Here is an 18343-nt window from a genome sequence, read left to right as displayed (position 1 = left end):
ATGCAAAAATCCTCAACAAAATATTGGCAAACCAAATACAGCAATACATTAAAAGGATCATACACCACGATCAAGTGGGATTTATTCCAGGGATGCAGGGATGGTTCAACATCCACAAATCAATCAATGTGATACACCATATTAACAAAATGAGGAATAAAAGTCACATGATCATCTCAGTAGATGCAGAGAAAGCTTCTGACAAGATCCAACATCCATTTACGATAAAAACTCTAGGGCCAGCCTGGAGGCATAGTGGTTAAGTTTGTGCACTCCGCTTTGGCAGCCTGGGGTTCACAGGTTCAGATCTCGGGTGTGGACCCACGCACTGCTGATCAAGCCATGCTGTGGTGGTGCCCCACATACAAAATAGAGGAAATGGGCACAGATGTTAGCTCAGAGCCAATCTTCCTCAGCAAAAAGAGGAAGATTGGCAACAGATGTTAGCTCAAGTCCAATATTCCTCACCAAAAAAAAAATAATAATAAAAAAATGGGTATAGAAGGAAAGTACCTCAACATAATACAGACCATATGACAAACCCACAGCCAACATCATACTCAATGGTGAAAAACTGAAAGCCATCCTTCTGAGAACAGGAACAAGACAAGGGTGCCCACTCTTGCCACTCCTATTCAACACAGTACTGGAGGTTTTGGCCAGAGAAATTAGGTAAGAAAAAGAAATAAAAGGAATCCAACTCAGAAAGAAATAAGTGAAACTCTCGCTGTTTGCAGATGACATGATTCTATATATAGAAAACCCCAAAGAATCCATCAGAAAACTATTATAAATAATCAACAACTACAGCAAAGTTGCAGAGTATAAAATCAATTTACAAAAATCAGTTGCTTTTCTATACACTGACAATGAACTAACAGAAAGAGAAGTCTCTTAAGAATATAAGCCTATTTACAATCACAACAAAAAGAATATAATATCTAGGAATAAACTTAACCAAAGAGGTGAAAGACCTATACACTGAAAACTATAAGACATTAATGAAAGAAACTGAAGAAGACATAAAGAAATGGAAAGATATTCCATGCTCATGGGTTGGAAGAATAAACATAATTAAAATGTTCATACTACCTAAAGCAATCTACAGATTCAATGCAATCCCAATGACATTCTTCAAGGAAATAGAACAAAGAATCCTAAAATTGATATGGTACAACAAAAGACCTCAAATAGCCAAAGCAATCCTGAGAAAAAAGAACAAAGCTGGGGGCATCATAATACCTGACTTCAAAATATACTATAAAGCTATGGTAATCAAAACAGCAGAGTACTGGCACAAAAACAGACACACAGATCAATGGAACAGAATTGAAAGCCCAGAAATAAAACCACACATCTATGGACAGTTAATCTTTGACAAAGGAGCCAAGAACATACAATGGAGAAAGGAAAGTCTCTTCAATAAATGGTGTTTGAAAAACTGGACAGCCACATGCAAAAGAATGAAAGTAGACCATTATCTTACACCATACACAAAAATTAACTCAAAATGGATTAAAGACTTGAATGTTAAGACCTGAAACCATAAAACTCCTAGAAGAAAATATAGGCAGTACACTGCTTGATATTGGTCTTATTTAGCAGCATCTTTTCGAATACCATGTCTACTCAGGCAAGGGAAACAAAAGAAATAACGAACAATGGGACTACGTCAGACTAAAAAGCTCTGCAAAGCAAAAGAAACCATGAACAAAACAAAAAGACAACCCACCAAACTGGGAGAGAATATTTGCAAATCATGTATCTGACAAGGGGTTAATTTCCAAAATATATAAAGAACTAATACAACTCTACAACAAACAAACAACCCGATCAAAAAATGGGCAAGGATATGAATAGACATTTTTCCAAAGAAGATATACAGATAGCCAACAGACAGATGAAAAGATGTTCAACATCACTAATTATTAGGGAAATGCAAATCAAAACTACAATGAGATATCACCTTACACCAGTCAGAATGGCTATAATTACCAAGACAGAAAATAACAAATGTTGGAGAGGATGTGGAGAAAAGGGAACCTTCATGCACTGCTGGTGGGAATGCAACCTGGTGCGGCCACTATGGAAAACAGTATGGAGATTTCTCAAAATATTAAAAATAGAAATACCATACGATCCAGCTATCCCACTACTGGGTATTTATCCAAAGAACTTGAAATCAACAATCCAAAGAGATTTATGCACCCCTATGTTCACTGTAGCATTATTCATAATAGCGAAGATGTGGAAGCAACCCAAGTGCCCTTCTATGGATGAATGGATAAAGAAGATGTGGTATATATATATATACACAATAGAATACTAATCAGCCATAAAAAAGACAAAATCGTCCCATTTGCAACAATGTGGATGGTCCTTGAGGGTATGATGTTAAGCGAAATAAGCCAGATAGAGAAAGACAAATACTGCATGATTTCACTCATATGTGGAAGATAAACAAATACATGAATAGAAAGAACAGATTAGTGGTTACCAGAGGGCAACAGGCTGGGGGGTGGGTGAAAAGGGTAAAGGGGCAGATATGTATGGTGACAGACAAAAATTAGACTACTAGTGGTATGCACAGTGAAGTCTAAACAGAAATTGATAAATAATAATGTACACCCAAAATTACACAATGTTATAAACGATTATGATCTCAATAAAAAAGAAATAAATAAAAAACAAATAAATAAAAAAAGAAATGTTTCCTAAAAACAAAAATAAATTAAAAATAAAACTACCATATGACCCGGCAATTCCACTTACGGGTATACATCCAAAAGTGAAATGAAATTACTACCTCAAAAAGATATCTGCACCCCCATGTTGACTGCAGCATTATTTACAATAGCCAAGATATGGAAACAACCTGTGTCCATCAACAGCTGAATGGATAATGAAAATGTGGTATATATACACATAATGGAATATTATTCAGCCATAAAAAAAGGGAATCCTGCCATTTGCAATAACATGGATGGGCATTATGCTAAGCGAAATAAGTCAGACAGAGAAAGACAAATACTGTATGATCTCACTTACATGTAGAATCTAAAAAAAAACAAACTCATAGATACAGAGGACAGATTTGTGGTTGCCAGAGGTGGGGGGTGGGCGAAACGTATGAAGGTGGTCAAAAGGTACAAACTTCCAGTTATAAAATAAGTAAGTTCTAGGGATGTAATGTATAGCATGGTGAGTATAGTTAACAATACTGTATTGTATATTTGAAAGTTGCTAAGAGAATAGATCTTAAAAGTTACCATCACAAGAAAAAAAATCTATAACTATGTGAAGTGATAGATATTAACTAAACTTATTGTGGTAATCATTTTGCTAAATATACATATATCAAATCATTATACTGTACACCTTAAACAAATACAATGTTAATTATGTCTCAATAAAACTGTAAAAAAATAAAAAATATATAAAAACGGGGATAAGAAAAAAACATACCAACTTTGAGAGTAGTTTCTTCGAGAGAGGAAAAAAGAACGGACTGCGGGGAGGACAGAGGGGATATCAACTCTTATTTCTTAAACCCAAGAGGTATAAGGCAAACATAACTGTTAGCATCTGTTACTTCTAGATGGTGAAGATACAGGTATCTGATATTATTTTAGATCCTTTTATATATTTCTGAAATATTAAAATGAGAAAGCCAGTCATTATAAGTAGATGGAAGTGCCTAATTGGTTCCCTGAGATGTCCTCATCCTGGCCTCTCTGGGATAGGTACCTGGCCTTCGCTTCTTCGGCCCACACTCCACAATGCTGTCACTGTGCTGAGACACTGTCTCATCATTTCCACGCTCCAGCTCTTCATTTCCAATATTCTCTTCTTCATAGTCAGTCTTTTCTTTAATTCGATCACCCAGGGCACTTCTTAACATCTATCGAGAAAAATTTTTTCAACATCTTTCATTGATTTCAGCAGAATGCAAGTTGGAAGGAGCAGATAGACAGAACTTTTAAAAAGCTTCCTCTGATAATTAGGCACTAATAACAAGTTTTCAGATGTTTATGCATGTTTAGTTTCTAAAGGGTGTATATATCAGTGCTATGGACTATTCAGTTTCAATAAACTTTAGAATAAGTCACATAGGGATTTAGTACATTTATTCAATGACACCCCCAAACTGTCTGAGAATTTTCTGAGAATCACAGATCCATCTAATTTTATACCAAATCTATCTTTAGTAACAAAGAGAAACTATATAGATGTATCTAAAGATAAATGGTTTAATGTAATCATTTATGCTAAATGATGTAGTTTTCATCAGAATTCAATAAAAATTTGGATTAATCTGTACCAAATTTGGTTATATCATTAAAGGCTAGGAGATCATCTCTCATCCTATGTCCTACCTGCATGATTTATGGAACATTTGCCCAGTAACTAAGACACAACTAATTTTGCAGTACCTTAGCTTAGCTTTCACCTTCAACAGGAAGATCCCTTAAATGCTCACCAACGATGGCAATCTCAACATTGATAAAAAACAAGACTTGCCCAATCTAGTTCAGAGAGCCGCTGAGAGAGTTTCTCTGATACTGCACATAATTCTTGTTCTGTTAACCTCTTTCTTGGCCTCTGGGAGAAAGGTGAATCCCAGGATGAGCCTGCAGCTCTGTTCTCATACCTGTAATAAAAGCGACCATGTGACATTTAAGTTGCCAAGTGTACATTACTTAGTTCAAAATAATGTGCTTTAACAAATATTTCATACTGGTCTTCACAGCTAAGTTTGGAGAGTATAGCCCTAACTCTTAATTCCCTTTGCAAACAGACTGCAAACATTGAAGCCTGCAGTAATGTTACCTTTTTCCTTTGGGAAGCTTCCGTGTCCTAGGGCCCTGGACCTGAGCTGGACACATTTCCTGTTTGCTATCTTTAGGTAACTTGGAAGTCAAGAAAACTTTATCATCTGATTCCTATTAAAAACAGAAGAGAGTTGATTTGAAAAACTACAAAGACGACATACAAAATTAAGAACATTTGTGGTGTTGGGGGAAGCGAGGGCCTGTGGCACAAAGCTAGGTTCCTTTATTCTCCATGTTTTGCTTTTTTAAAAACACATTTGTCAAAATACTCTATTGATCCCCAATGCCAAAGAAATGAAGCAATGTCTATAAACTTAGAGGAAAAAACAAAGTGTGGCTCAGGATGCCACTCAAATATAAAGGCAGGTGAGGTATTCTCAAGTACAAAAATTCAGGGGTTACAACTACACCTGGACAATGAAAAAAATGATCAAATCACAAGTCAAAAGTATTAAATCATTATCTTTCATATCAAGAAGTCAACAGAAACTCTCCAAACTGAAACAGTTAAAGACAAAACCTCCAAAAACATGAATATAAACTCTTAACATTTTTAACAATTTATTTCTTAACCTTAGAGGGAATCTTACAGAAAATATTTCTTGTGGTGAAGAAACAGTAGATGCTTAAGAATCTCTTCAATTTCACTTCAGTATCTTTTTTTCTATTAAAGTGAAATTAAATTTAATATTTGTCAGTAAATAACTATAATATAATCACATTTTTAAAAACTTTTTTTATTGAAGTTTAAGTGTCCTGCTCACGAATTATTTCAAAATTAACATTCCCACTTAACTGACACTTAGGTCAACAAATGGAATATTACCAGCAACTCAGAAGCCCTTCTACCATCTCCCCCTAAGCTTCCTCCAAATTAACCATTATCTTATGATCCCTTTTTTCTCTTTTTATCCATCTACTTTCCTATCTGAAAAGATGCATAAAATGTTTAGAATGATGGCCACCTAATGCTAATGATGCTTACTTCATCTTTGTACTTTCTCTCGTTTGAATGTTCATTAACGAGAATGTATCATTGTTTATAAATTCACCCTTTGCATATACCTGCCTGTTCTTGTTTCTAGGAAGATAGGGACAGGATGACTGTATAAAAAGGGATTTTCTTTTTTCAAAGAAAGCAGTGGAGACAAGTAGGTCAAGATATTAATAGTAGTTGATGCTGGATAATAGGAACATGGATGAAAGGTTATTTTTCACACTTTCTTATATTTTTAAAATTTTAAATTATTTAATTCGGGACATAAAATATGGGTTCTGATGCTAGAATGCCTGAGTTCAAATCCTGACTCTACAATTGCTGTGTGACCTCAGATAAGATCCTTAACCTTTGCATATCAACTTCCCCATGGGAAATAAAAATAGTACCTACTCCAGAGCTGTTATGATGAGTAAATTATTCAATATCTGTCAAGTAGCCAGAACTGTGCCTGGCACAAAATAAAGACTCAATATGTGTTGGCTCTTAACTACTTCCCTTTTTATACATTCATCCTGCTCCTATCTTCCAAGAATAAGAACATGCAGGTGTATGCAAACGTAAATTTTAAGAAGTACAGTGCTCTGATTAGTGCAGTGTCCCTGACTACTATTCTGGCAGAGACCTCTTTAAATCTATAGTCTTCTATTCAATTGAAAGCAAGCTTTTCCACCTACCACAGAAAATGCTGTGCCCTCTCCAGTAGAATTCATGGCAGGGGAGCAATGACTTGAACGCAAGTATTCTTTTCCTATGGGGCAGGGTGCTCGAGGCTCTGAAGGGTGGTAGGGTGGATGTAACGGAATAGCTGATTGGATAGGCTCCCCCAGCTTCCTAGCACTTGGAATCATATCCACAGAAGGAATTTCCCCTAGTTGGACAAATTAAAGTAGACATTAAGATGAAACTCTAAGAAATAAATCATTTTATATATACATACCTATATAAATATGTTCATACATACTACTTAGAAATATAACTTAAACAGGATTTTTTAAAAAAGTACACACATGGGCCAGCCCTGTGGCTTAGCGGTTAAGTGCACACGCTCCGCTGCTGGGGGCCCGGGTTCGGATCCTGGGCATGCACTGATGCACCGCTTCTCCAGCCATGCTGAGGCCGCGTCCCACATACAGCAACTAGAAGGATGTGCAGCTATGACAAACAACTATCTACTGGGGCTTTGGGGAAAAAATAAAAAATAAATAAAATTATAAAAAAAAAAGTACACACAGAAAAACAATTAAATCAGGAACTCATCCCCAGCAAACAAGTGGGGACCTAATTAAATCGGGAAGAATATAATTTTAATGTTATTATCATAAAAATGTTCCCTGAAAAGTTATTTAAAAATAACAAAAAATTACTAAAAACTTAAATGGCTTGAAGAATAGCTATGTAAATTATGGTTCATCCACATGTTATGAAACTAGTTAGCTTTTAACCATGATTTTATATAATACTAACCATATGAAAATTCCAGAGATGATAATATTTTTCAAGTTACTATATTCTGTCATTCACTAATAATGTGAAGGCCACCAACTGATACACTAATGTATCAAAGACTCTTACTGTCCTAAAGTCTTGGTTTGAGAGGAGAGGATTTAGATAATAAAATAGTGGATGCAAAGCACGTGACCAAAGACCATCTTAAAAAGAAATCAGAGCTCATAATTAATAGCAAACATTTACAAACAAGATCATGTAAAACCAAAAAGAATCATGTAAAATGCAGAGCAACAAAAGCAAAAACGCAATTGTCCCAGGAACTAACTACTGTCTCCAACTCATAGCAATAGTCTCAAGAACGAATCACACATTACTACTCACTGTCTTCAACAAAGGATGTCCTACTCTTGGACAAAAAACAAGATGAGGGGGGGTTCAACACTTCTTCGTGTGATTTAGAACACAGTACAGTTGAGGCTTTTTTAGAATGCATTTCGTTAGGACCTTGCGTACCTAGAAAACAAAATATTCAAGGTAAAATTTTTTTATTGCTGAATAAAAAACAATACTAAAAGCCAAGAGTTCTATCTCCAGAGGATAAAAATCTCAGGCATGACATAATATAGAACTATGTTGGTCTGACTGCTCAAAATACCAATTACTCTAAAATAAGTATCAGATAGCAAGATGTAGTTCTATAGCTCAGAATCATTTATACAACTTAAAAGCAAAGTTTTACACAATGTTTCACTACTTTGCTTTAGAAAAATGGGTGCCAGAGTTGTAGAAACACTGACAGTTGCATGGGTATATCTCTAAGCTAGGGATCTTGGCTGGTACCAAAATCAAAGACTTGTAGGTCAAACAAATTGTTTTATTTCTCTAATTTTTGAATGTTTAATATTTTGAATCAGCTTTATGATGTTATTACATAGAAAGCTATATTAAAATACTTTTTTGTGCTCTCCTTTTCCACAATCCATTGCGATATCACCATTTTCACATCGCAATGTTTTAAATATGTGAATCTCCCTCCATAACTTCATATTTCACATGAAGACCATCTAAGATCTAATGTTCAAAATTCATAACTTGGTCCACCTGATACTGATACCTGATACTGAATTTGTCATCAGTTTGACCCCAAGCTAATTCATTTTCATCTGGGTCCATTTTTTTCTTCAGTTTCTTGAATGACCGTCTCATATGCTTTCTTTTTTTTTTTTTTAATTTTATTTATTTTTCCCCCAAAGCCCCAGTAGATAGTTGTATGTCACAGCTGCACATCCTTCAAGTTGCTGTACGTGCAACGCGGCCTCAGCATGGCCGGAGAAGCGGTGCGTCAGTGCACGCACGGGATCCGAACCCGGGTCGCCAGCAGCGGAGCGTGCGCACTTAACCGCTAAGCCACGGGGCCGGCCCTCATATGCTTTCTTTTTGATGGAATTTCTCTTAAAATCTTATGCTTAGTTAACATCTGAAACTTTTAATTTGTCATATTAAAAGTTACACACTCAAATATCTCTCCATAATCTTTAGGTTGTTTTAGGACATATTGTTTTATTATTGCAAAGTCCCTAAACTTCTCTACTGTAAGCATTAATAAAATTTCGATTATATAAGTATCTACATAATAAATGCATAACATTTCATTTACAAAAAAGAAAAAATAGGTGAAGGTGGTCAAAAGGTACAAACTTCCAGTTATAAAATAAATAAGTCATAGGGATGTAATGTACAGTATGGTGACTATAGTTTCTACTATATTGTATATTTGAAAGCTGTTAAGTTAGTTGATCTTAAAAGATCTTAAAAGTTCTCATCACAAGAACAAAAAAATTGTAACTGTGTGGTGATTTACTGTGGTGATCATTTTGCAATATATACAAATATAGAATCATTAGGTTGTACACTTGAAATTAATATAATGTTATATGTCAATGCTACCTCAAAAAAAAATATTTATAGTCCAGGAATTGAAGCCTAAATTAGATGCCTATGAATGTGTATGATGACAGTTATCTGATGACTTAAATCCAAATATAAAAGGAAGTTACCATAAGCCCTTTTATGACATCAAACCTCAGCCTGGCTTTTCTCTCAACCTTTTCTCCTTTGCCTTAATGCATTATAATCTAAATAGGTAAAATCTGAAAACAAGTAATTCACTTTATGCAGATGCAACCTTTCTACATGGCACTTGCTATCACAGAACACCATTTCTAAAATAACCATCCCTTCAATCTTCTGTCAATCCATCTGACTCTCCTCCTTCAAGAAACACTCTTGTATTACCTACACTCGACTCTGGTCATTCTGTTACTTTGCCCATCCCAGTGGAAAGTACATATCTTTGGTCTACTGTCTGACCTTCCAGACTTAGGTTCTTTGAACATAATTCCTTGCAATGCAGTGACAACTCCTTGGAATCAGAGTATTAATGCTGAAAGGGATTTCAGAGATGGTTTAGTTAAATTCTCTAAATTCACACTTGAAGAAACTAGGGCTCAGAAAAAATAAGGGCTTTGTCCAAAGTTACACAGCCAGTAGCAGAGTCTGGATGAGAATGTAGGCCACTTGAATCCCAATTTAATGTACTTAATTCCACTCTAGTATTCCTGTTCTTCCTTTAAAAAAAAATACTTATTTTGGGCCTGGTGTTTTGCTAAGTTTTGGAATACTAAGATGAATAATTTTACTACATATTTTGCTTATTTGTCTTATTTATTGGCTGCTTCCACAAGTAGAACGTAAGCTCTATGAAGGGACTTGTGTCTGTTTTGTTTACCACTGTTATCACCACCGCCTTGCACAGGGAAACCACTAAATAAATATTTGCTTAATGACTATAATGTGGCTACTGTCCCTGGAACTCACAATTTCCATAACAGACAAACTCAAAGTTACTACACAATGTGAGAATGGTGTTACCAAAATAAGGTAAGAAGGCTACACGGCAGCAATAAAGAGCCTCAGAGTCTGAGGCAGGTGGAGGAGGCTGGGCTTTGTAGGGAGAGTTTGCCAGAAAGAGAAAGGAATGAAGAGCATCTCAGCAGAAGAAACAATATGATGCCAGAGAAGAACATGGCAACCAAGGTGGGCAGGACAGGGAATGGGATGGTTGGAGGAGGGCAAGGTGAGAGGCTCAAGATGGGCCTGAAAGATATTCAAGTTTACTGTGTATATAAGCAGGACACTATTAGAAATGTAGCCTGAAGCCTAGGAGAAAAATTGCCACTGGATGTACATACTTGTTGGTTGAAACCATGAAAAAAGTGAGTCATCCAATTCAGGAAACTACACTTAAGGGGTACCTGAGTGTGACTAGACTATTAAGTCTACACAAGTCCCACATAATACATGGCAAACTTGCATCCACCCATTTGCCCATGTGCCTGTGACTCCCACCTGACTGATTTCCAGTAACTGTTTATATTTAGTGGGTAATGGTGGTATTCTGGAACTTCAATTCTGATGTCCAGTTAGGGCTCTCTCTATTCTTCTCAACTTTAAATACTCCTAAGTATAACTATTTACATTTTCATAGTTGTATGTTGAATAACAATAACTGATATTCAAAGTTTAACTACTCACCATTACTCCTTAGAGAAAAGGTGTGTGCTGTGTCTCCGAGTCTAATTATTTCACCGGTGGATTCTGCTTCATCTCCATCCCAAGAGGGGCCCAACACCTCAGACGATAAGGAGCACCTGAAAGAGTTCCCTCATTTACTCAGGGGCCTGGCCCATAAACATCCCGAGAGCTGCTTCAAGCAGCCTGCCTGTGGGTGTTCAGATTGCTCATCGCTATGCGCAGAAAAAGGGAAAGACACTCCCCTCTGCTGCTTATCACTTCTTGCTGCTTATCTGTTTTGACTGACATATGTATGGTGGAAACAGCTGTGTATAAAATGTCAAGGATTAAATATATAGGAGAATACACACTGAGAACAATAAAACACTGGTTACTCTAGGGGTGTGGGAGTGGAGGGCAGGATGGGTAGGGCATTAATTTTGCATTAAATATCCTTGTATTGTTTCACTTTTGCACTTTTGTTACCTTTTTAAAAACCTAATGATGAAAATAAAGAAATTTATCTTGTGATGGTCTCCTTTAAGACATGTTTTCCATAATGTACTCTGCCTAAACAAGAAGGCATTGCCTGTGCTTTTCAAACCATGACAAACTCCATAAAAAAACTGAGAATCAGGTATTTAAAAGAAAGTGATAGCATCATATTCAACCTCTGGTTAGCAGAAGTACAATCAAACCTGTAACGACGTTATATTTTTGTCTATGAAAACTCTGATATTGGTCAATAATACTGGTTCACGAAAGTGCAGTAACCTAGCACTTTTTATACTGTTTGTGGGTGTATAAACAGTAACGGCCTTTTTGGAAAGCAGTCTGGCAACTTTTTTTTTGTGTGTGTGTGAAGAAGATTAGCCCTGAGCTAATACTCGTTGCCAATACTCCTCTTTTTGCTGAGGAAGATTGGCCCTGGGCTAACATCCGTGCCCATCTTCCTCTACTTTATATGGGACGCGGCCAGAGCATGGCTTGACAAGCGGTGCATGGGTCCGCGCCCGGGATCCGAACTTGTGAACCCTGGGCCGCTGAAGCGGGGCACCCAAACTTAACCACTACGCCACAGGGCTGGCCTCCTCAATTCGGCAACTTTCAATAGCCTTATAACATTCATACTCTTTGACTTCGAAATGTAGCTTAAAGATATGGGAGAAGAGGTGAAAATCAACAAAGGTATATATCACATTTAAAAAAAAAAATAGTATAAAAAACAGACCTACTTTAGAGGAGTGGTTTAGTAAATTATGATGCATCCATATCAATGGCATGTTATACACACTACACAGTGATTAGAATGATTATAAAGAGTTTAACATGGGCCGGCCCCATGGCTTAGTGGTTAAGTGCGCGCGCTCCGCTGCTGGCGGCCCTGGTTCGCATCCCGGGTGCACACCGACGCAACACTTTTCTGGCCATGCTGAGGCCGCGTCCCACATAGAGCAACCGGAAGGATGTGCAGCTATGACATACAACTATCTACTGGGGCTTTAGGGGGAAAAATAAATAAATAAAAATTATTAAAAAGAAAAAAAAAGAGTTTAACAACTTGGGAAAAGACTTGATGTGTTAAATCTTTTTTTTTTTTTTTTATAATTTTATTTATTTATTTTTACCCCCAAAGCCCCAGTAGATAGTTGTATGTCATAGCTGCACATCCTTCCGGTTGCTCTATGTGGGACGCGGCCTCAGCATGGCCAGAAAAGTGTTGCGTCGGTGTGCACCCGGGATGCGAACCAGGGCCGCCAGCAGCGGAGCGCGCGCACTTAACCACTAAGCCATGGGGCCGGCCCGTGATGTGTTAAAGCTTAAAATGCAGGAGACAAAATTATATAGACAATATGACTAAATCCAAAACAGAAAAAACAGTAAAAAAGACTAAAGTACAACAAAATGTTAACAAGCAGTTGTTTAGTTCTGAATGGCAGGTTTCATCTTTTTTGTTTCCTGCTTCTTTTTTATTTCTCCCATACTTTCCAAGTTTTCCGCAAGGAACATAAACTACTTTGATAATCAAGGGAAAAATCAAAAAATATGTAGGTGCTTGAAAAATGAGTAGGTGGTTAATGCTGAGAATTAAGTATTATATATAGTTCAAAGTTCTTAAAACTCCCTCCAGGAGGTTTAAAATATGAGAAGTTGGTAAAATTTTCACAGTAGCTTTGTTTTTTTGCTGTCATTCTGGTATATTGTGTGCAATTTTAATTCTCAGTAGAAGGAAAAGCATAACTTGTTGATTAAATTCACAGACATTGAGCACTACCTCCCAAAAGAAACTCTTTTCCATGATGATTTCGATTCTTGAGTACTCTCCGGCTCTTCCAAAGGTTCTCCTCGACTGGATTCTTGAAAATCCTGTCCAGTTTCACCTGTTCAGGATAGATAAAAACCACCACCACCACCACCCAAGTTAATACTACTATTTCTTTTTTTGGGGGGGGGGGGGAGTTCAGAATGTTTCATTTAAAATCAGCCCCTTGCCATGACTCACTAGGACATCAGCATCTCCTCCCAGCTAGGCCATGTCCCCGAGTCATTTTGCACACAGGGCAGGCTCTGGGGCAGAGAGTCACCCCCCCATCGGCTGCTGGCTAGGAGCCACTCGCTGTGGGCTCTGAGTGCTACCCCTGCCCCTGCACAGCCTTAGGCTGCTCAGCGCCCTCCACTCCTCCCAGAAGAGACCACTAGTTAATACTACTATTTCTATACAGGGGGTGGGTAGAGATAAGGACAGTAAGGCACTCTCAGCTCCTCCTAGTAAACTGGGTTCTTGTGAATGTAAAATTAGAAAGAACCAAATCGTCACCTGTAATGAGCATGTATTACCTGGGTAATAAAGAACACAAGTACTGCTTTAAAAGCAGGGTCTACAGTTGTATCAGCAATGATTTATTTTTTTAAGCAAGGTGGTAGCTTCATTTATTATTCTTTATACCTCTCTATTTTTAAGGAATGTCTGAGGCAAGATGACTAGGGTGTGGCTTCAGAAAAATATGACTGTCAGCCTACCTCAAGCTCCAAGACAATCAGGCCCTAGCTTAACCAAGAGTCAGACCACATCAATGCTTGGATGAAATTTTCCTAAGGACTATCAACCTTTTTCTACCCCAACATACCCGAGGAATACACTTTCACCAGTGGTATCACTAGGAGGTATCAATGAAATCACTACGAGAGTGATTTCAGAAGCAATGTGAGTGAAACCTCCTATGATTCAGATCTACCCCTCTGGATATTCCCACCCTCATTTCTAGAGATTCCCTGTTCAAACATCCACTTTCATTTTTTTCTATTTCAGTATCCAGCAAGCAATATTTTAATAACATTAGTTAACATTTACTGTGCATTTACTCTGAGCTAGGCTCGGTGCTAAACTATTTATGCACGTCTACTTACTTAATCTTTACTACAACCATGAAAGAATTTTAGATGAGAAAACTGAGGCTCAGAGAGCTTCAGCCACACAGCAAGGGGCAGAACTTAGCACTGAGCCCATGGTCTGCCTTCAAATCTCTTGTTCTTCAGTGGTAAGTGATAATGCGAGCTCAGGTATCAGGAAGAAGCTGCTCTGCACACCTGACGTGACTAGTGATAATAAAGATTTATTTCTCATTATTAATTGGCATTTTGAAGAATCTGATCAGCTCTAGGTAACACTGCCATATGAACTTGGACATGCAATGGTGAGAATCAGACTTTAGAAAACAATGTCCATCTAAAGTACCACCACCTATGGGACGCCCCATCTAAACAACTCCCTCCTAGCAGCACTAAGCTCACCACATACTACTGACCTCTCCTGGGAAGGTCCTCTCCTCCACATTTCACTATTACCAGACTCACACATGAGTATGTCTCAGTTCTGTCCTCCTCTCTCCATCCTCACTGCCCTATCCTCAGCCAGGCCACTATCATCCCTCCCCTACCTGCAATCAAGCACTATATTGTAAAAACTGCTGCTGTCATTATAATATTTCAAATTAATAAATCTCTTTACTTAAAGGTAGTTTTCTACCTCTTAATCTTGCTGCTAAAATAACTAAAAAGCCACAGAGCATCGAAATACCTTCTGTAGCCTTGAATCCAGTGAGTTTCACATGTTATTCACTCTCCACCAATTCTCCTATAATGTTTTTATTCTATGTATTTATGGCCATCTCCCTAACTTGAGTATAAACATGGTATACAGCTCTGAATCCTCCCAGAGTACCTAGGCTGGTATTTAACATATTATTAAACACTCAAAATACTCAACACTCAAAAGTTCTTGAAATAAAAAAAGAAATATTCTACATGGTATGTCTTTCAATCTTTCCTTTCAGGCCTTAATTACACATGCTTTTAAATCTTTTTAGCAACAAGGATAAAAGGTATAAAATTATCTCTGAAGAGTTTAAGACTAATTTCAAATGTTATAATCACAGCATAGGTCTCACCATCAATAATGTGAGAATCGCAAATGATGAGCCTACCCCAATTTTTTGTCTTCATTTGTACTAGAATTTATGTTAACTGGTACTGCTGCTGAAAACTTTTTTTGGATAACTTTACAATAGTAAACCCATTCTTAAACGCATCATATATTATTCCAACCACGACATACAGCATTATTTACTTAACTAATCTCATATTGTTAAGACATAGAAGTTCTTTTTTTTTTAAAGATTTTATTTATTTATTTTTTTCCCCCCAAAGCTCCAGTAGATAGTTGTATGTCATAGCTGCACATCCTTCCAGTTGCTGTATGTGGGACACGGCCTCAGCATGGCCAGAGAAGCGGTGCGTCGGTGCGCGCCCGGGATCCGAACCCGGGCCGCCAGCAGCAGAGCGCGCGCACTCAAGCGCTAAGCCACGGGGCCGGCCCAAGACATACAAGTTCTTTCTTTTTTCTTTGCAATGATAAATAACTTTATAATGAAGACCTTCAAGCACTTAATTTTCTTTTGTATTATTTCCTTAGGATAAATCCCTAGAAATGAGATTTATTGAGCCAAAGATTATAAATAGCTCTTACACACTGCTGATCCAGTTTAAATAAACATAACCTTTTTGGAAAATAATATGGCAATATTGATTTTTATAATAATTATCAAAAAACATACAATCAAAATTTCACACAATAAATTGCCACAGTTTGGGGAACTGGGTTACTCAAAGAGTAAAACAAAAAATATTCAGGGGGCCGGCCCAGTGGCGTAGTGGTTAAGTTCATGTGCTCTGCTTTGGCGGCCGGGGGTTCGAATCCTGGGCGTGGACCTATGCACCACTCATCAAGCCATGCTGTGGTGGCAAACCACACAAAAATAGAGCAAGACTGGCACAGATGTTAGCTTAGGGACAATCTTCCTCAAGCAAAAAGAGGAAGATTGGCAACAGGAGTTTGCTTAAGGCCAAAAAAAATATTCAGGCTGTCACAAACCTAAGTGTATGCTGAAGACAGAAACTCACCAATTCTTCCTGCTGATGCCTCAGCAACATTCAAATTTGTAACAAAAATGTCAGTTCTTTCATAGGCAATTTTGGACTAAAGAATTTCATTCAATAATAGGACGATAAGCAATTTTATCCAGAATTTAGCTTTCTATTATAGATTAGCTTTATTTTTTTTTTTTTATTTTTTTAATTTATTTATTTTTTCCCCCAAAGCCCCAGTAGATAGTAGTGTGTCACAGCTGCACGTCCTTCTAGTTGCTGTATGTGGGACGCGGCCCCAGCATGGCCGGAGAAGCAGTGTGTCAGTGTGCGCCCGGAATCCGAACCTGGGCCGCCAGCAGCTGAGCGCGCGCACTTAACCGCTAAGCCACGGGGCCGGCCCTATAGATTAGCTTTAAAGTAATTTATAAGCAACATCCAAGTTGACAAAGGACATGATGGCAGTCTAGGACCGAGTTTTCAACCACCTGTAACAGTAAGAATTGAAACTTAACTTACAGTTAAATTTATCACATTTACTGTATTGGTGATTCGAATTCCAATGAAGAAAAACAGGCAAAAAGATAACAGGTAAAAAGGGACACACCATGAAATAGAAACCAAACAAAATTTCTATTCCTTTTTTTTTGGTGAGGAAGATCAGCCCTGAGCTAACATCCACACCAATCCTCCTCTTTTCGCTGAGGAAGACTGGCCCTGAGCTAACATCCGTGCTGATCTTCCCCCACTTTATGTGGGATACCACCACAGCATGGCCTGACAAGCAGTGCGTCGGTGCGCGCCGGGATCTGAACCCGAGCCACCAGCAGCGGAGTGTGTGCACTTAACCATTACGCCACAGGGCCGGCCCAGCAAATTTCTATTCTTAAACTTACTTTTCTCGTGAGATGTTTCACTGATGTGTTCTGTGAGATACTCCAACAACCCATCAAATATTTCCAGGAGATTCTTAATAGATTCCTTATCTCCTTTCACTATATTTTCTCCTGAATACAGAATACAGAGCTATTAAAAAATTTAACCAAGACCTGGAGGGTATTATGTTAAGTGAAATAAGCCAGAAAGAGAAAGACAAACACTGTGTGATCTCACTCATATGTGGAATATAAACCAACACATAGACAGAGAAAACTGTATTGTCGTTACCAGGAGCAATGGGGGTGCGGGTGGGCACAAGGGCACAAGGGGAGACATATATATGGTGATGGTCAAACAAAAATGTACAACCCAAAATTTCACAATGTTATAAACTATTAAAACATCAATAAAAAAAAATTTAACCAAGAAATCGAAAGCCTCATAATTTTGAAATGGATATATCACTGTGAAAATAGTGTTCAAGATACAAGGATTATAAACCAACCCAGGAGAAACAATGATATTATAAATATTAAAAACATCATTTCCTGATGCTTGATTATATCTAAAGAAACAAAGAGAGTAGTCTTGAATATGGTATTTGATAATTCATTGGCATATTCCTTTCTTTATCAAGAAGCAAAATAAGTGGGACGTAAGAAAACATCCTCTAGTAGGCTTTATACCAAAATACAAAGCAGCTAAGTGGAATTTTACTAGGCTGGTGAAAAAAAAAATAGCAAGAGAGAATACTGTTTTATGAGTGGTTTGTTCTGAAGATAATATCAGCCAAGTAATATAAAAACAAACCAAGCAAACTTGTTGGGGTATGTTCATCAGGAATTCTTATTTTTTTCTATCTGTTAAGTCCTATTTACTTTGCATAGATCATACCACGTTTTTTAAATTAAAAATCATTCATGGCTCCCTGCATATAAACTCTTTTTAATCTCACCTCACCCCATCCTCTCCAGCCTCATCTCCCACCAAATCCACTTTATAACCAGAAGTTAACCTTTAAACAGTCCCTAGCACAGTACCTAGCATAAAAGATTTTTAATAAATGTTAAGTTGAAATGTTGACAAGAAAGGGGCTGGCAAAAGCATGGAAACTTGACATGTTTAACCTCACCTAAAATGGACTCTGATCAACATCAGGTACGGACGAACTTAACTCTTGAGACAC

General features: G+C 37.5%; 1 protein-coding gene across 3 annotated transcripts in view; it reads right to left on the bottom strand.

The window, feature by feature from the left end:
* CEP95 (centrosomal protein 95) overlaps positions 1–18343 on the bottom strand; it is a 43150-nt gene that overhangs the window by 19559 nt on the left and 5248 nt on the right. The window contains exons 4-11 of one of the 3 annotated variants that reach the window (XM_058561377.1): positions 17175–17285; positions 13130–13235; positions 10876–10991; positions 7663–7794; positions 6507–6700; positions 4831–4943; positions 4522–4651; positions 3748–3901 (exon numbers count right to left, since the gene is read on the bottom strand). In XM_058561377.1, coding sequence (XP_058417360.1) covers positions 3748–3901; positions 4522–4651; positions 4831–4943; positions 6507–6700; positions 7663–7794; positions 10876–10991; positions 13130–13235; positions 17175–17285 — 1056 coding nt within the window. The remainder of the gene's footprint in view (positions 1–3747; positions 3902–4521; positions 4652–4830; positions 4944–6506; positions 6701–7662; positions 7795–10875; positions 10992–13129; positions 13236–17174; positions 17286–18343) is intronic. The other 2 variants (XM_058561378.1, XM_058561379.1) reach the window with 2 other exon arrangements.

This window comes from Diceros bicornis, chromosome 18, assembly GCF_020826845.1.
Source record: "Diceros bicornis minor isolate mBicDic1 chromosome 18, mDicBic1.mat.cur, whole genome shotgun sequence".
Lineage (NCBI taxonomy): Eukaryota > Metazoa > Chordata > Mammalia > Perissodactyla > Rhinocerotidae > Diceros > Diceros bicornis.
This window is presented reverse-complemented; position numbering and strand designations above follow the sequence as displayed.